Source organism: Bombina bombina, chromosome 1 (assembly GCF_027579735.1).
Source record: "Bombina bombina isolate aBomBom1 chromosome 1, aBomBom1.pri, whole genome shotgun sequence".
NCBI lineage: Eukaryota > Metazoa > Chordata > Amphibia > Anura > Bombinatoridae > Bombina > Bombina bombina.
Window position 1 is genome coordinate 1,487,784,674 of NC_069499.1, and position 20,646 is coordinate 1,487,805,319.

The 20,646-nt window shown below is 37.9% G+C and overlaps 1 protein-coding gene across 1 annotated transcript in view; it reads right to left on the minus strand.

Annotated features, from left to right (window-relative positions):
• The window catches only part of LOC128653786 (ABC-type organic anion transporter ABCA8), a 405,751-nt gene that overhangs the window by 318,475 nt on the left and 66,630 nt on the right, over nucleotides 1–20,646 (minus strand). Inside the window, exon 11 of the mRNA XM_053707294.1 lies at nucleotides 1,294–1,352. Within this exon, the coding sequence (XP_053563269.1) occupies nucleotides 1,294–1,352 (59 nt within the window). The remainder of the gene's footprint in view (nucleotides 1–1,293; nucleotides 1,353–20,646) is intronic.

Here is a 20,646-nt window from a genome sequence, read left to right on the forward strand (position 1 = left end):
ATGTATGTATGTTTGTATTTGTCTATGTATGTGTTTGTGAATGTATACATATGTGTATGCGTATATGTATGTGTATGTGTGTATGTTTATATCTGTATGTGTATGCATGCATGCGTGTATGTTTATGTCTGTGTGCATGTGTGTATGTATGTGTTTGTGTATGTATACATATGTGTATGTGTATATGTCTGTATGTGTATGTGTGTATGTTTATATCAGTATGTGTATGTATACATATGTGTATGTTTATGTCTGTGTGCATGTGTGTATGTATGTGTTTGTGTATGTATACATATGTGTATGTGTATATGTCTGTATGTGTATGTGTGTATGTTTATATCAGTATGTGTATGTATACATATGTGTATGTTTATGTCTGTGTGCATGTGTGTATGTATGTGTTTGTGTATGTATACATATGTGTATGTGTATGTATGTGTTTGTGTATGTATACATATGTGTATGTGTATGTATGTGTTTGTGTATGTATACATATGTGTATGTGTATGTATGTGTTTGTGTATGTATACATATGTGTATGCGTATATGTCTGTATGTGTATGTATGTATGCATGTGTGTATTTGTGTACTATTGTTGTTGTTCACTTTGGTGTACCACTGTACTGTATTTTTGTAATTTTTTCTTCATTGTTCATTTTTATTTTTTGCACTTGTTGCTGTTTTGTTGTTCATGCAGGTTGTTGTTCTCAGTGATATTTTGATTGTTATTATTGTGCCTATAGCTTTAGCAATACAGTTGTATTGACTGTCAATAAAGCTTACTTGAATTGAATTGACTAAAATTTACTAATTATATATATATACTGTATTAGGCTGCTGAGCAGGCGGACAGGAATCGCCACAATTCAACCCGATCGAGTACGATCGGGTTGATTGACACCCCCCTGCTGGCGGCTCATTGGCCGCGAATCTGCAGGGGGCGGCGTTACACCAGCAGCTCTTGTGAGCTGCTGGTGCAATGCTGAATACGGAGAGCGTATTGCTCTCCGCATTCAGCGAGGTCTTGCGGACCTGATCCGCACTGTCGGATCAGGTCCGCAAGACCTTTGATAAATAGGCCTATTAGATAGTTCTTTATTTTGCCCAGAGCAATTATTTGAAACTATGTCATAAAAGAAAACATGGGTTTTTTATTTTATTATTTTAACTTCCACAGAAAGATTGAATGAATATTTAAATCAAAATACATTTATTAAAACACAGGCCATTCATTTTTTATTTTGTAGCAATATTCTACATCAATATTTTCATTTAATACTCAATAAATCTTACCTCTTAGTGCTTCAACTTTCTTATCTTTGTCATTGTAGATTTTCTTAACATTATTGATTCTAAAGAAACAAAATTGATCACATGGTTGGATGGAGAGATATGCCATAAAATGCTCATACAGTATATTATTTAAAATCTCTCTGTCTAAAGTTAACTTGATTAGGGTCAATTTCTTTTTAAATCATATGCATAGATCTTATGACATCCTCACGTTTGCAGTCTCTATTCAGTAATATTTAGTACACTATACCCTTCAGCTGTAGGTAACTGTCCATGCTGGTTTAAAGGCCAAGACCACCTAGAAATATATTTGTATTCTTCTGTCAGCCGGTGTTGTTCTCCTCTATAATAGACATAGCTTTGGCATGCATGCAAAATCCAAAAGAAATGGCAGATATTCTTGATTGTTACTTTGTGTTCCTAATTACATTTCAGGTATAAAAGTTTACACAATTATCAGGTTTTTTCCCTGGTTCATAAACTGAAATCAATTGTGTGAAGATCTTAATATAGAGTGTAAAGAAATATTAAAATATTATGCCTTTAATGGTACTGTGAACTAAAATAAATGGTATTTTGTGGATTGAGAGAAGCTCTCATGCTTACTCCTTTGCTTTTTTCTTTCTCCTGTATTATATTTCTCTGTCTCCTAATCCCAAACTTACAAATGTTCACACCTAATTACCTTTTACAGTTTTTAGGTTAGTGCTTTTTAAAAAATACCTTTAAAAGAGGTGTGGAGCTAGCCATGGAGGAGACTAGATGCATCATGGCTGAGCTTCGCTAAACAAGCTATTAAATACACATTCAGGCAGAGGTAACAAGGTCAGCACAGACTTGGGCAGACTTCAGGACATTCCTCGCTGCAGTGGGATGCTGTTGACATGATTTCAGGAGACTTATATAACAATTCACTGCGGAGAGAACATGGGGAGTTGGCAGAGGTCTGAACTGCGGCAGAGTTAGCAAGCACAGAGGCCACTTACTCTTAGTAGCCAGGCAAGCTGTAGGAAACTGAAGTCCTCCATAAGTTCAAAGATCCCAATGGAGGAAGAGCACTCAGCCATATAGTGGGTGAGTGGGCACATAAGTGAAAGGAGGAGAAAATTCCAGCAGCTCATATGTAAAAGACTGTGTCGTTATATTTTTTTCCCTATGAAGCTGCCATGTGATGATATCTGATAAAAAAGCTACAGTGCTTATTAGTCCACAAAAGCTGATTTGTAGGACTGACAGGGATTCATAATGTTGGTACAGCATTGTGGGGGCAAGAATTTCACTTTATACTAAGAAGAAGTAGATGTGCATATCCCCCATGTGCATTATTATTGCTAAACTAACAACTTCTCCTGTAGAGTTTAATCTCCTGATTTTATATATTGGGGACATTAAGCCACATTTTTTTTATAAAGGTAAGCTGCACAAGGAGAAGTTTCCTGGATGTAGCAGGAGTAATATAATCCCCAGAAATGTTTGTGTTTATTGCATTATTTACTGAAAAATGCGTCTCGCTAATTATTGAACCCATGTGTTATTTCAAGGGGCAATTTGCACTTAATTATGGATTAAACATCTGGACTGTTAATAAATGCAATTCTTGTTGAATATTCTTAGCGGATAAAATCTGAAATCTCTTTATCTTGATTGCCTTGAAGATGCGATGAGAGGGTAAATGAGACACCAATAAACAGTTCATCCTATGAAGATTTGCTTTCAAATTGTATACATTTTCAAATCCACTACCCCCTGAATTTCAGAATAGATCTATGAACATTATGTAATAGTCAGTAACCTAAGTTATATGGTAGACATTGCAAGGTATTACACAAACTCGGCTGACTACTTATGAGATCACCATCAGTGGAATAGTGATTCTGTCTCTGAATGTACACTGCATAAATATGAAAAAAGTACACAAACTATGAAATCCCTTTTGAAGAAACAATAAGTAGATACAGTCTCCAAGTCCTAGGGGTATGGCCCCCAGTATAATTCAACTCCTTCGGCCCACTCTCCCACTTAAGATACATCTAACCAAGAGCTGCTTCTTCAGATCAAAGCCCATTTTCAGGAGGAATCAAAGGTTTCACTTACAGATCTTAAGCAACACATTTTTGAGATAAGATGGAGTAGTTAGATAATTTAGCAGAGAAACTCCCTCTTTCCAGCTATACAAGATCACCAAATCTATATCCAAAAGTTAGAAACCCAAATTAAAGACCTTGAAAACAGGACAAGATGACCAAATCTATGCATTTGAAATCTCCCAGAAACATTTATTAACTTTCAAGAAACTAGACATGTGCATTAGGGGTTAATAACTTTATCATAGTGTCGGCGATGTCGGGAAGCGGTGGAATAGAGGTTAATAACTTTATTATAGTGTCAGCGATGTTGTGAAAGGCGGAATAAGTGTTAGTAACTTTTAATAGCGTTGGCGATGTCGGGGGCGGTGGATTAGGGGTGTTTAGACTTGGGGTTTATGCTAGGGTGTTAGGTTTAAACATAACTGTTTTTTCCCCAGTGACATCAATAGGGTTGTGTTACGGAGATTTTTCATTCCACACTTCAGGTGTTTTTTTTCTAACACTCTCTCCCCATTGATGTCTATGGGGGAAAGCGTGCATGAGCACTTCAAAGCAGCCCTTGGATTTTGTGCGGTATAGAGCTTAACACTGCCATATCGCACGCACAAGGAGGCTTTTCAGTAACTCATAATGGCAGCGCTATGGAGAGGGAAATAACGTAACTTTTATTGGCATTAGTTTCGCACACTGTTTAGCGCAAAACTTGTAAACTATAGACCTATAACTTATAACTTATTCCCCCAGATCAAGTTGGGTTTATCAAGAACAGGGAAGCTCCAGATAATATTTGGAGGACAATCGACCTTCAGTCATAAAAATGCCTTCTCTGCTCCTTGCGTTGGATGTAGAGAAGGCATTTTTATAGGGTCAGTTGGAATTATTTGTTTGAAGTCTTAAGTGCAGTGAGCATACAGGGTAAATATTATAATGCTATTTCAGCAATCTATTTTGCCCCACAGCATTCACAAAAATAGCAAGGTACTAATCTGATAAAACAGTGATTAAAAAGGGTGCAAGACAAGGGTGTCCACTTTCATCCTTGCTCTTTGCTTTATGCATTGAACGCTTTGCAGCCAGGATTAAGCAGTGTCCAGACATTACAGGGAAAAACAAGAGATACTGAATACAACCTAGCTCTTTTGCAGATGATGTAATTCTTACTATTAAGAAACCTCTGCTGTCTCTTCCTCCATTGTCAGGAGATACAATTAACAAAGACAAGTACAAAGCTATAGACATCCATATTCCTCAGGAAACAAAAACAAATGCTTGAGATAACCTGTAGCACAAATTTGGGAACAAACTTCCAGATTGTTTGGCTCTTTTTTTATAAACACATTTAGCTGACACCTGAGCAGGCCCTGTTACACAGCCCTATTCAGGGACTCTCATCATCTAATAATAAACTAGCAGCCATGATCTGCACGACAGTTCGAATATGTATTGCTCATTACTGGAAGAGGGAAATACCATGTTTCTCCCTTTTAATTGGAAAGTTAAATATTTCTTCCAAAGGACAAGCAGCATACTTGATGGAAAAACAGAGCAATTGTTGTATACTTAGCCTTGGAAAATGTAAATAGAGGCATCCCATGAAAGTGTTGAGATGTGATCCTATAATGCTATTTGTATACTCAAGATGAAAAAGGATAGATTATTCCCATTTTTTCCCACTTTTTACTCTAGTTATATATTACCTGTAACAAGGAAGTTTTTATACTGCAATTATTTGGGCCTCACAAGTTGTAAGTATATATGACTTTCCTATAACTACTGTTCTATTTGTTTTGAGTATGAACCTGTAAGATTTGAAAGTTGAGTACTCTTATTCTAATAACTCAATAGTCACCTGTAACGTTCCTCTATAATTGTTATTGCTTAATCTTTTTTAAAAATTGTAATAAAAAATATTTTAAAAAGATAAAGGCCTTTTCAAAATTGTTCTTGAATCCTATGTAACCCCTTATTGTTGATCAGAACACTCACATATATATTTTCTTTTGGTCTTTGTGACAAAAACAGGAAAAAAAAGTGCATCATCAGTGATCTCATGCATGTTCAATAATAGAAGCTTTATTTCCCCTCATTGTTTTAGAGTAACATGTTGTAGCTATAATTTTTAATAGTTTAGCATTTTCTGAATGTAGAATCAGCACAAATTATTAGCTAGAGATAAAATTTAAATTAACTGCCAAACTCCCTACAGAATCATAAAATCCCTATTTTTAACATTCTTGTTTTAGACTCAAACTAGTGGCTGTGTACAAATATTTATTATTTCAACAGTTACAAATATGCTGTTTTTAAAAATAAAACCTGGCATTGCCTAAACCAGGGGTCAGCAAACTTGGGCCCCCAGATGTTTTGAACTACATTTCCCATGATGCTCAGAAAGCCTAAAGAGTGTCTCAACATCATGGGAAATGTAGTTCCAAAACATCTGGGGGCCCAAGGTTACTGACCCCTGGCCTAAACCATTCATTAAAGTCCACGACTACCAGTGAATCTACCAGTAAATCTTCCTTCTGGGGCATTGTTCTCAAACTTTTGGTAGTTTTATATTTCAACACTTTATAGTGTCGGCCTTTAATAATCTTGCCCCAGTCTGTGAAAACGTTTTACTTTCAACTTGTAATATAAGTGCTGCCCAACGCACGCAAAAAGACTCCGTCCCAAACAAAAAGTGAAATCTTTAAAGGGAAATGAATCCCAAAAATGTTCTTTTGTGAATCAGACAGAGCAAACCATTTAAAAAAAAAATAAATGTACTTCTTTTATCAAATTTGCTTTGTTCCTGTGATATTCTGCGTTAAAGAGATACCTAGGTAGACACCTGGAGCTCTACATGGCAGGAAATAGTGCTGCCATCTAGTGTTCTTGCAAATGGATACCATTCTTGCAAAACTGCTGCCATATAGCGCCTAAGCTAACTTCGCTGCTTTTCAACCAAAGATACCAAGAGAACAATGAAAAATGTATAATAGAAGTAAATTAGAAAGTTGTTCAAAATTGCATCCTCTATCTGAATCATGAAAGAACAATGTTGGGTTTAATATCCCTTTAATTAAAATATAATTGCATATCATTTAAGCAGTTTAATAAAATGACCACTCGGAAAAACAGGCAAATTGCTGTTTCTGAATGGAGGTATTATCTGAGACTGTACAAACATCTGTATTGACATATTAAACAGCTATGTTTTTTATGTTTTGAAAATGAATAGGTTTCATGGTTTAAAGGGACAGTCTACACCAGAATTTTTGTTGTTTTATAAGATAGATAATCCCTTTATTACCCATTCCCCAGTTTTGCATAACTAACACAGTTATATTTATATACTTTTAACCTCTGTGATTATCTTGTATTTAAGCCTCTGCAAACTGTCCCCTTATTTTAGTTTTTTTGACAGATTAGAATTTTAGTGCTGACTCCTAAGTAACGACACGTGCGTGACCACAGTGTTATCTATATGACACACATGAACTAACACCCTCTAGTGGTAAAAAAACTGTCAAAATGCATTCACATAAGAGGCGACCTTCAAGGTCTAAGAAATTAGCATAAGAACCTCCTAGATTTAGCTTTCAACTAAGAATACTAACAGAACAAAGCAAAACTGATGATAAAAGTAAATTGGAAAATTGTTAAAATTACATGCCCTATCTGAATCACGAAAGTGTATTTTGGGCTAGACTGTCCCTTTAAGAGTATTCAGCAAAATAATAATTGGAGAAGAAAAGCACAATAATGCTTATGCTATCTGAGTATAAATTTCTGAGCCTCTGAGGTTTTTTTTTGTTTGTTTGTTTTTTTAAAGCTAACTCCCCTCAAATGTTTCCTCCTTATTCACTGCTAAATTCTGCAGATGTTTTATATTTAATGGTATCAGGTATTAAATGATACCATTGATCCATCTAAAACAGGGGGGAAATATGATCACTAATGACCTGTCTATGCAAACCATCTTCCCTATATGTCCACAGAAAATAAAAATACTAATTTGTAAATCCCCTAATGAGATGTTCTAAATTCTACTAGGAGTTAGCAATTGATTGGAAACAGAACATAAAGGAACAATCAAGGTTTACTGTACAACAATAAATTTGAGTGTTTGCTGAAAGGGGAGTGTTCAAGGAAAAGGGTTAGTAATTATTCTGTCCTTGTAATGTTTATCTTTAAAGGAACATTAAATGCTAAACACATTTTAGAAGCATTGTATTGAGGTTATTCACCACCCACCGCAAGTCATGTGTGCCACTACTTTGAAATCTATCTTTCACTACATTCCAGTGCTGACCTGTTTGCACATGTGCAGCAACTCTCCTTCAGATACCTACAGAGTAACCTAGGTTCCATAATGGCAGCACCCATGATTAGAGGCAGGTGCATGAAATGTGTTTAGTGCTTAGTGCCCTTTAAAGGGATCGGAAGAAATTGAGGAAGAGATTAAAGGTTAGCATTTAATTACATGTTACAAAAGAAAAGGTAAGAGCCCTGGGATCCAAAGGACATATTTAGGTGTTACCCATGTGCAAATGGTATTAAAAGCCAAGGGTACTGACAAGCTAGCTAAGAAAATTGATGTTGTAAGAAAATAGTGGAGGGCCCAGGGAAGAGCATTGAGGTAGCCAACAGATAGGATCAGATGAGCAAAAGAGGTACTTTAAATGATCTTTAAGGTTAGAAAGTATGTAAGACATTATTACAAAGGATAAGTGAGTTAACATTTTGCACAAAAAGCTATCCGAGAAGTCTAGTAGAAAATGAAAAGTGTGGCCTTTGTAACTGATGAATTGGTGGGGTTTAGTAGACAGAAACTAAATTGGTCTACAAACAAATGGAGGTCATAGAATTGTCACTTGTAGTAATACTGAAGCTAGTTACAGTGGAAACAAAATATGTGGAAAAAAAGCTAATATGGGAGTTGAAAATGGAAAGTATAATTTTTTAAAAGAGTTTTAGGGCTGAGGTGTAAGAAATCACAATTTATAATTTGAACAATTTGCTCAAGAGTGAGAGTTTTATAGAGGTAGGAATTTGTATGGTCAGGGGCAGGATACAGTATTTGTGCCATGATAGAGAGGATCAACAGAATATGAAAATTATTTTGCATCACTGATATGATGAATTCTGTAGATTTAAAGAGCAGTCAGAGAAGAAAATTAGATAAGGCATATGATTAATGAAGTTATTGTCTAGAAGTTGAAATAATAGCTAAAAAACTGTATGACTGTAAACTTCTGATAACAATATAAATGATTTAGAAAGGGTTCAAAGAGTGTTACTAAAATGGTTTGAAAATGATTTAGGGAAAATTAAAGTACTATTGAAAAGTTTATCTCATGATTTCCTACAGAAAACCTCCATTAATGTCTAGGAGGATGTTTGTAGATCAATCATTTGACAGGTCTTTCTAAAGGATTGTGATCGACCTATTAAATAACTTAATATGTATGTTATGTCCTGCACAGCTGCAAGACCAATTTCCTGGCAAGTAGTCTTCTAATACCAGCATCAGGTGAAAAGGCAGTATGAAGGACAACACTAGAAAATGGACCGATGACAGAAAATGCTGTAAGTGACTGCAGGTCAAAAGTAAAAATAACAAAATCAATGTCCAAAAATCAGAGTCAAGGTCAGGCAGAGGGTCAAATCCAGTCAAGAAGCAAACAAGCAGAATAGGCATGCAAGAGAATGGTCAGAAATTCAAGCAAAGGTAAAAAAACAAACAAATGAACAGAAAATACACAAAATTCACAAGAAAGAACAGGCAGAGATAAGCTCTGCACAAGGGCTGAGATGAAAGGGAATTTCAGGTATTTATAGGCTGATGAGTTTGCCAATAACCAACACCTGAAAAAAAAAAGATGGAGCCAAAGAGTAGAACAAAATAAAAAATAATTTGACAACAAAACAGCCAGCTCCTTAGCTTAGATGCCTTCTTTTTCAAATAAAGATACCAAGAGAATGAAGAAAATTTGATAATAGGAGTAAATTAGAAAGTTACTTAAAATTGCATGCTCGCCAGAAACAGCAGTTATGAAGCAGGCGGACAGACATTGCCGGAAATCAACCCAATCGAGTACGATCGGGTTGATTGACACCTCCCTGCTGGCGGCCTATTGGCCGCGAGTCTGCAGGAGGCGGCGTTGCACAGCAGCTCAGCGATGTCTGTCGGACCTGATCCGCACTGTCGGATCAGGTCCGACAGACATTGATAACTAGAGGCCTCTGTCTGAATCACAAAATAAAAAAATTGGGTTCAGTGCCCTTTAATTGTTCTTTTGGTTGTAGGTGCTGATTAAAGTCTAGAGTTCAGCTACTAAGATTAGTCTCATTGTTCTCTTAGCCAAAGTTCCTGCTTGGTTACTATGTTTAATTTGCAGTGTCCTAGTATGGATTTGTGGTGAGTTGGACCTCTCAGTGATTGATTCCACCTGACGCTGGTGAAGAAATGGACCCGGCCAGGAAAACAGTGTACTTGTTACACCATGATCGGTCTGACACTAGATACCCCTTCCAATCTGCAAGGTACTGTACCTTCTTACCTCAATGTTTAGAGGCTAGAATTTGTGAGACTTCAAGGGAGACCATCTGATGTATAGGAGATCTGACAGGGTGAGGAAAATGTGTTACAGTAACCTGTTTGAACAAAGAAATGTAAAAAAGACAGGATTGACCTTTATTGTAGTTGTAAGAGCTGAATGGTAAACCACAGGATTAATGCATACCCCAAAAGTATAGGGTCCTATGAAGTGAGGTGCTAGCTTAGCAGAATCTTGTTTAAGTTGAAGATGCTTCCTGGAGAGCAAAACTCGATCACCAACTCTGTTTCTAGGTTGTTTTCTTCTCTTTTTGTCGGCGGCAGCCTTAGCAGTAGTAGAAGATTTATTCAGGATCTGCTAAATACAACGCCAATGGCAGACAAAAAGTATAAATGTTGATTGGCAGCTGGCATATTGGAAAGAGTTGGAGCCCAAGGGTAGGTTTAAGAGCGATAACCAGGGCAGTGTAAGCAAGTGTAGTTTTAAGAGAGCTGTTCTATTTTGTATAATGTGCAAGAGGCAATAAAATAGACCAGTTATTCTGAAAGGCATTACTGTACACTCAAAAACACACCTCCATAGGCTGATTAGTGGGTTCTGAAAGACCATTAGTCTGTGGGTGGTAAGCTGAAGACATAGATACAGTGGTTCACAACATTTTACAGACCACTCTCCAAAACAAAGAAACAAATTGTACCCCTCGGTCTGACACGTCAGTAGGAAGATCGTGTAATCGTACAACATAAAGGATAAAGAGCCTAACAAGTTATTTTGCTGAAGGTAGGCCTGGCAGTGCTATAAAATGTGCTGAGAGGAAGAATCTTTTGACAACTAGCTATATAGAGTTGAAAAAGTCTGTTGTTAAATGGGACCATGGTACTCGTTGTACTGGTAATGAATGAAGAAATCCAGAAGACACATATTCCTGGACATCTTTGTGAATTGACGGCCACCAAACATGATCAATAAGCCTCTTCAGTGTGTATTTTACTCCTGTATGACAAGACAACTTATTATAAGGAGCCCAAGACATTATATCTAGCTAAAGGACAAGAAACGTAGAGATTATTTTGAGGTGGCTTACAAGCATTTGGTATATGCTGCTTAGAGTCCTGAAGTTTCTTAAGAAGAGAGGTAAAGATGTGTGCAATAATTCTCTCTGGAGGAATGATAATGTTAGGGTCTTCACTAGTCTCCTCTTCCATAGGAAACTGATGGGACAATTTTAAGAATCTAATCAGCCAATAGGAATGCAAGGTACGCTATTTTGAAACGGGTACCTTGCATTCAACTTCAGTGTATGGCGATGATCGTATGAAGAGGACGCTCCACGCAGGATGTCATCGCCATCCAGGATAGCTCCGCTCCACGCTGCCGGAATGAAGATAAATGACGTCTCCGAGATGGATGAAGGTGTCGCCGCCTGGATGAAGACTTCTCGCGCCTGGATGAGGATGGATGACCGGACTTCAGAAACCGTGAGTAGATTTTCTGGGGTTAGTGTTAGGTTTTTTTTTGTTTTTTTTGGGGTTGGTTTTTGTTATTTTAGAGTTCTTTTGGGTACTGTTAAAGAGCTGAATGCCCTTTTAAGGGCAGTGTAAAAGAGCTGAATGCCCTTTTTAGGGCAATGCCCATACAAATGCCCCATTAGGGGCAATGGGTAGCTTAGGTTTTATTTAGACTTAGTTTTTTTTATTTTGGGGGGTTGGTTGGGTGGTGGGTTTTACTGTTGGAGGGATTTTGTATTTTTTTATAGGTAAAAGAGCTGTTTAACTTAGGACAATGCCCTAAAAAATGCCCTTTTAATGACTATTGGTAGTTTAATGTAGGTTAGGGGTATTATTTTGGTGGGACTTTTTTATTTTTATAGGGCTATTAGATTAGTTGTAATATTTATTATTTTTGATAATTTTGTTTATTATTTTTGGTGATCTTAGTGTTTTTTTATTTTCTGTAAAAAAAATTTTTTTTTTGTAATTTTAGGTTTTTTAATTTTTTTCGTAGTGTTAGGTTTTTTAAATTTGTAATGTTAGCCTTTTTTCCCCGTTTATTTAATTTAGTTAAAATAGTAATGTTGGTTTACTTGATAGTTTTTTTTATTTCACAGGTAAGTTTATATTTATTTAAAGGTAGTAGTAAATTTAGAGTTAGGGGGTTGTTAGGTTTAGGGGTTAATAGTTTCATTTAGTGTTTTGCGATGTGGGGGGGCAGTGGTTCAGGGGTTAATAGCTTTAGTTAATTAGTTACGATGTGGGGGGCCGGTGGTTTAGGGGTTAAAATATTTAAATAGTGTTGGCGGTGTCAGGGTCGGTGGATTAGGGTTTAATAACTTTATTTAGCGTTGGCGATGTCGGGGGTGGAGGAATAGAAGTTAATAACTTTAGTAGAACACACAGGTAGCACACAAGATAGGTAACAGTACCTTTTTAATACAGTGAGCAACATTTCAGGGCTCCTGCCCCTTTATCAAGCTCAAAAAAGGAGCCCCGAAACATTGCTCACTGTATTAAAAAGGTATGTGTTACCTATCTTGTGTGCTACCTGTGTGTTCTACTACTTATATTATGTCTTGGACCCATGGAAGGGGGGCCCTTCAGGTGTGCACCAGAACTTTTTTCTTGCATTATATTTGGATTTCGAAGTGAAGTGCTTATTCCTATGTCGGTTAACAACTTTATTTAGCGTTGGCAATGTTGGGGAGCAGCAGATTAGGGGTTAATAATTTTATTTACTGTCGGGGATGTCGGGGCGGCAGATTAGGGGTGTTTAGCCTAGGGGGTTATGTTAGGGTGTTAGGTTTAAACGTAACTTACTTTCCCCCATAGACATCAATGGGGTTGTGTTACGGCGATTTGCCATTCCGCGTTCACAGGTGTTTTTTCTCCCCATTGATGTCTATGGGGGAAAGCGTGAACGAGCATGTAAATTCAGCCCTTGGCTTTTGTGTGGTATGAAGCTTAACGCACCATAATGCACAGCACAAGGAGGTTTTTCAGTAACTCGTAATGGCATCGCTATGGAGAGTGCAATAACGCAAATTTGTTGGCGTTATTTTTGGCTTCCTGTTTAGCGCAAAACTTGTATTCTAGGTGATTGTTTGTGAAAATCACACTTCTCTTCCTTAAAGGGACACTGAACCCAAAATTTTTTCTTCCATGATTCAGATAGAGCATGCAATTTTAAGCAACTTTCTAATTTACTCCTATTATCAATTTTTCTTTGTTCTCTTGCTATCTTTATTTGAAAAAGAAGGCATCTAAGCTTTTTTTTTATTCAGAACTCTGGACAGCACTTTTTTATTGGTGGATGAATTTATCCACCAATCAGGAAGAACAACCCAGGTTGTTCACCAAAAATGGGCAGGCATCTAAACTTACATTCTTGCATTTCAAATAAAGATACCAAGAGAATGAAGGATTTTTTTTATAGTAGGAGTAAATTAGAAAGTTGCTTAAAATCTCATGCTCTATCTGAATCATGAAAGAAAAAATTTGGGTTTAGTGTCCCTTTAACAAAAAGTCAATTTTCTCTCAGCTTCTGGAGTACAAGATGAATGTGCTTGATATGTTAAAATGAGAGAAAAAGAGAAGAATATCGTCCAGGTAAACAATGACAAATCTGGTTAAGTAGTCTTGAAATATTTCATTCCTACAATTTTAAAAGACAGCTGGTGCATTGCATAAGCCAAAAAGTATTACGAGTTACTTGTAATGCCCAAATCTTGTGTTAAAACGCTGTTTGGATAAATCTTTGTTCAAGTTTTTCTTTTATTTATCCCTCCAAAGCCGTAGTTGTTGTATCCGAACAAGGAAATGTTCACCCAATAGGAAGGCGTGCTCCAGGTAGCAGATCAATAGAGCAATCATATGGACGATGTCGAAGAAGAGTCTAAGGGGCATATCTATCAAGCTCCATATGGAGCTTCACGCCCCGTGTTTCTGGTGAGCCTTTATACTAAAGACTGCTGCTCCATAACCTGTCCGCCTGCTCTGAGGAGGCGGACAGACATCGCCACAATTCAACCCAATCGAGTACGATCAGGTTGATTGACACCTCCCTGCTGGCAGCCGATTAGCCGCAAATCTGCAGGGGGTGGCATTGCACCAGCAGCTCACAAGAGCTGCTGGTGCAATGCTGAATACGGAGAGCGTATTGCTCTCCGCATTCAGCGAGGTCTGTCGGACCTGATCCGCACTGTCGGATCAGGTCCGACAGACCTTTAATAAATAGGCCTCTAAGTCTTTGTTTTAGAGAAAACATCTTGATAATCCAAATATTCAGAAGGAATCTGTACTTGAGCCCTGACAGTAGAGACTGATAATGGCTTGACTAGAGGCGAAGTATACTGAATGAGACTAAATGTACTTCAGGGAGTAAGTTCTCCTTGAGTCCAGTCAAAAACAGGATTATGGAACTTGAGCCATGGAAGACATAGAATGATGGGATTTAAAGACGAGGATACAATATCAAATAACAACTGCTTCCTAAGAGCGCTCCTACTTGAAATGTGAGAGGAGTAGTCTGTGGAGTAACAAGACCTGATCCAAATAGTTGACCACTAATAGTAGTAATATAATGTGATTGGGATTTAGACACAAGACAAAGTATAAAGCAAAATCTTCATAAAAATATCCCTGCTGTTCTAGTGTCAATTAATGCTCTGTAATGTTGCATAGTGAAGTTGAGATGGAAGGAAACTGAAAAATACAGCTTAGACCTTTAGAAGGAAGCATTCTGACTTATTTCAGCTCCTCCTACCTGAATTAAACCTTTGAGGCCCATTTATCAAGCTTAGGGCCCGTGTTTCTGGCGAGCCTGCAGGCTTGCCAGAAACAGCAGTTATTAAGCAGCAGTCTAAAGAGGGAGCGGGTGGGACTGCTACGCTACAGAAAAAACAAATGTTGACAGCGGCAGGGAGGGGGATAAAGGAGAGGGGATCCGAGTGGATGGGGGGATCAGAGGGTAGGGAGGGGGATAAAGGAGAGGGGATCCGAGTGGATGGGGGGATCAGAGGGTAGGGAGGGGGAGGGAGTTGGGAAGCTACAAACATACCTGGCCTTATACATTTTGGCCCATGTAAACGGGTTTTAAGACTAGTATGTTATATTTTAATAACATGCCTTAAAGGAACAGTTCAACCAAAAATTGTCTCCTCTTTAAATTGTTCCCAATGATCCATTTTACCTGCTAGAGTGTATTAAATTGTTTACAAGTAGCTCCTTCAAACTTATTTTGGCATTTGAAATAGCTCATTTAGCCTGTAGTATCTCCACTTATAATGAAAGTTTCTATACTGGAGTAGGCTAATGATAAGCCAGGAGAAGAAATTACACTCTCAGTGGGGTGCAGTATAGTTAAGTAATAAAATAATAATTTTCCATTGTTCTCTCTGAGTATTGAGCTTTGGATTTCCAGACTAATATAAGATAAGGAAGCAAGTGTGTGTACATAAAAGTGATAACATAATGAGATCTAATTATGAAAACAATTTTTACAGTGTACTGTCTCTTTAAGATTACAACATACTATTGCGTAATCCTGACTGCATATTTTCAAGAGTGCTAAACCCAACATAAAATATTAATATTTCACATTCCAATGTTCTACACATAGCAGAATATGTTATATATATTCTTAAATACAGTATATATATATATATATATATATATATATACTGTATATATATATATATATATATATATCTGTATATACCTAAACATCTAATCCTACAGATATATATAGGTATAGATATGTATTTTACATGAACAGTATCAGATATATATAGAAATATATATTGAATAATAAAAAGTACATTATTTTCTATATGAAGAACATGGGAATGTCAAATATGCAATATTGTGTTTCGCTATTTAGTGCACATGAAAACATAGTTATCTTAAGACACATCATCATTAAACACACTGTAAAATATTCTATATAATCCATAGAATATATTTATATATTTTACAGTATGTTTAATAATTTGTAATAATTTTCAATATATTTTTTAATATTTTATATGTAATATTTCCATAACACATCTTATTGAGCGCTAACCAAACTGTGTAAAAATCTTAATGATAAAACACAATGCAAAAATGAATATTTTACATTCCTTTGATCTTTACATACACCTAGATTACGAGTTTTGCGCTAACAGGGTGCGAAACGAACACAACAAAAGTTGCTTTATTTCACCCTCCATAGCGCTGCCATTATGAGTTTGTGAAAAGCCTCCTTGTGCGTGCGATATGATGGCATTACTCTCCATACCGCACAAAAGCCAAGGGCTGAGAATACGTGTTCATGCACGCTTTCCCCCATAGACATCAATGGGGAGAGAGTGTTAGAAAAAAAACACTACACACATACACAAGCTGTGCTGTCACCTGGTCGCACCCGTGTAGTCTGAGCAGCAGTGCCGTGTTCCAGTCTGGTGGCCCCCTGGTGTGCTCAGTGCTATGCCCACGGAAATCATGCACGCGATGATGATGCAGCGAATCTCTGAGCTGCAGCACCAGAGCCCAGTGGTGTCTGTCAGGCTACTTACCACGGGCCCAGATTACCTGCGGTGTCAGCTGGAGGGCTGGAGCCACAAGTATCATCAGAGCCCACTTCTTGGCCGTCTGTACTTATGGCAATGATCCTCAGAAGGGGCTCAGGAGGCACTCAGTCTCCTTATCACGGTGCTGTTCGCAGGGGAGTTTATGAAACATTACTGCACATTAAATAAAAAATTTAAAAAAAAAACACTTATGCTCCTGTTCCTGCACCTCCCCCTTAAGAATTTTGGCGTCCCCCTGGGGAGGCGCGCCCCACAGTTTTGGAATTGACAGTGTAATGTATACGCTCCTAATGAGAAACAGGAGATATTCTTCAGCCAAATCTCCTACCTCTTAACGCAATGGTCCCAGAGTAAAATCATCCTAACAGGAGATTTTAATATGTCCTCTATAACACTACTCCACAGCAACCCCTCTCACACAAACAACATCGCCACAATCGCACTGTTAAAGTAATCAGAGAACATTTTACACCTCACACAATGATTGACACATGGCAAACTCTATATGGTGACACTATCAACACTACTTTCTATTCCACTGCTCATAAAATATTTACCAGGATAGAAAATATATATATATATATATATATATATATATTAGCCAAATACTTCAACCAATACTACAATCCTCAACAATACACACTTGTGTCTGGTCTGACCACTCTATGTTGTCTATTCTATTAAAGGGGATCCAAGATGAAAGAAGGGAAAAATCCTGGACATATGACCCTAGCTACAGACTGAGTACTGGAACATTAATGTTGACACTACAGCCAACCCTTTAATCACCTGGACCGCACATAAGGCCTATTTAACAGGGCTACTGATACATGGCAAGGCCAAATATACAACACAGAAACAGTTGTCCTAATTACATCAATAAATAGAAATGTTAGAGAAACAACATAAATTAATGCAAAAACAATCAATCTTGCAAACTCTACAAAACTGACAGTAGCTAAATTACTGAATGACACAGCAACAAAAGCTATACGAAAACTGAAGGTTCAGTACTACATATACGCAAATAAACCAGATAAATATTTAGCTCATAAAATACGAGAAAGAAATACACTAGTTATTCATAGTATTCAAAAGTCAGATAGTACTATCACCTCTCCTCCCCAAGAGATAGTTGACAAATTTGCTCAATATTACAGTGAATTATATGATTGTAATAAGGTATCTTATACGCTAACTGTAGAATCTGACACTGTTTAATTTCTCTCTGAAGCCTGACTACCAACTATATCAGAGGCCGATAGAGAAGCTCTTAATGCCACCATAACACCTTCTGAGGTCAGACAAGTTCTGAAAAAACTAAAACCGGGCAAAGCTGCAGGACCAGATGGGTTCCCAGGGGACTACTATAAGTTATTCAAAAATGTCTTAATCTCCCACTTCACTAAATTCAGTAACTACTGTATTTATTGGAAGGACACTAGATACCATCCGAACTATTAGGAGTTAAAATAGTAGTTATTCCCAAACCAGGGAAAAACCCTAAATTATGCACTACTTACCGCCCAATTTCACTAATGAACCAGGACCTTACAATCTTTACCAAGATACTTGCTAATCGCCTCAAATTGATACTGTCATCCATTATACACCCAGATCAAGTAGGGTTGATAAAAGATAGGGAAGCACCAGATAATATAAGAAGGATGTTAGACATAATAGACCACCTTAAGAGACAAGGAACTCCTTCTCTGCTACTTTCGTTAGATGCGGAGAAGGCGTTTGACAGGATAGACTGGAGATACATGATGGCACTACAATACATGGGTTTTGACGGCTCCTTTATCACGGCCATTAAGGCCATCTACTTCATTCCAACAGCACAGGTTTTAGCCACAGGATATAAATCTAAGCCATTCCCAATCAGAAATGGGACGAGACAAGGATGTCCTCTTCCCCCTCATTTTTGACCTATTTATAGAACCGATAGCTGCGAAAAATCAGATTATCCCCAGATATCTCTGGAGCAAGAATCTAAAACAAAGAATACAAGCTAACTCTCTTTGCGGATGACATTCTATTAACAATTACTAAACCTCTCATTTCCCTCCCGAATTTGTATAATATAATAAATAAATTCACAATTATATCAGGATATAGAGTAAATTTAGATAAATGCGAGGCATTACCAATAGTCCCCCCCAGACCAAAAAAGTTATAGAGAATAACTTTGACTTAACTTGGATGAAACACTCTCTTAAATACCTAGGAATTAACCTGATGACCCAATATGATAAATTATGTAAATATAACTATATACCATTGTTTAAGACCATCAGACTGGACATTCAGAAGTGGAGGATGCATACATTTTCATGGTTTTGGCGACTATCAGCAATCAAAATTAACATATTCCCACGCTTATTATATTTATTTCGGACCCTACCAATCAAAATACCACTTTCAGAGTTAGCTACACTAAAATCAGAGCTTGTGACATACATCAGAGGTAATAAAAAATGAATTCCGACACCAGTTTTAACACGTCATAGGTCGATAGGAGGGGTAATTGTTCCCAATCTAATAGATTATTATAAAGCAGCAAGGATGGCGCAAACAACGTTGTTAGGAAGGCAAGGAAGCTATATGGACCACTCTAGAAACCGATATAGAGGGCCTAGAATATCAGGATGATATATTTTGAATTCAACAAACACATAAAGCTCTCAGGTATAGATCCCCTATCTCTGAAATGACACAACAGAGTAAGAAATTAATGAGACAACATAATAACATCTTCCCGTTTCCAACTTAAAACAATACTAGTGTGATGCTCATGGGATACTCCTCTATCAGACCGAACTCGGCCAGTAGTCTTGTTATTCCGGTGTCGAGCCAGAATGATAGGGAATATCCCAGAGCAGAGAAGGTTTGCAAGATGAGATAAGTGGCACTTAGCACAGGCAGGACAATCCTTGGCAGCAACAGGCAGGAAACCAGAGAAAGGCAGTTCAGGGGCAAACCCCTGGGATGGCAGGCAGGGTTTGGCAACAGTAAGGCAGTCCAGAGATAAACCACTAGTATGGTCAGGCAGGCAGGGTTTGGCAACAGTAAGGCAATCCAGAGGTAAACCACTAGGATGGTCAGGCAGGCAGGCAAGGTTTGGCAACAGTATATCAATCCAGCAGTTAAGGGTTAAACAGGCAGAGTGGTCAGACAGGCAAAGTTCAGCAGCAGTATATCAATCCAGCAGTTAAGGGTTAAACAGGCAGAGTGGTCAGACAGGCAAAGTTCAGCAGCAGTATATCAATCCAGCAGTTAAGGGTTAAACAGGTAGAGTGGTCAGACAGGCAAAGTTCAGCAGCAGTATATCAATCCAGCAGTTAAGGGTTAAACAGGCAGAGTGGTCGGACAGGCAAAGTTCAGCAGCAGTATATCAATCCAGCAGTTAAAGGTTAAACAGGCAGAGTGGTCAGACAAGCAAGGTTCAGCAACATTATAACAATCCAGCATACAAATAAGCAAAACCCAGGAGAACAGTAAGTAACACCTATACTTGGGCAGTGATAGGTAGGACTGAAGTTACTTACGTAGACGCAGGATTCGCGCCACAGGAGATACTAACCGGCTTCTAAAGGAGAAAGAGCGCATCGATGACCACCTCCGCACGCAGAGAGTAGCCGACTCCCCATAGGCAACGAGCAGACAGGTCGGGCCGCGTCCCTAGCAACGGCTAGAGCAGTGCAGCGAGACAACTAGAGACACTGCTAACATTGAACAACAGACCAAAACACTTGATTTCTCGACTTTATATCGCGATACAGACCTCCAATATAACCACTAAAACACAACTCATGCATACCTGGGAAAGAATTTTAGATATAACACTAGAAAAATCGCAGTGGGAAAAACTCTTTAGCTCAATTAGTAAAGGATTCTGAAGAAAGAGAGGAACAGAGGCGCCAACATGGCCTAGTACCACCAGAGCAGATATTTACAAAATGCAAATAAAGGAGTATACTCACAAACAGAGCGCACCCAACGGTGCTATTGAGGCAGACTGGAGCTTCACAGTGGTCCAGCTCACTGGAAATCAACAGCACAAATCCAATCAGTGGTCCTGGGGAGAGCCTTAATCAGATGCCTAGATAGACAAAGAACACACAGACATAGCCCAGTAACGTTTGAGATAGAG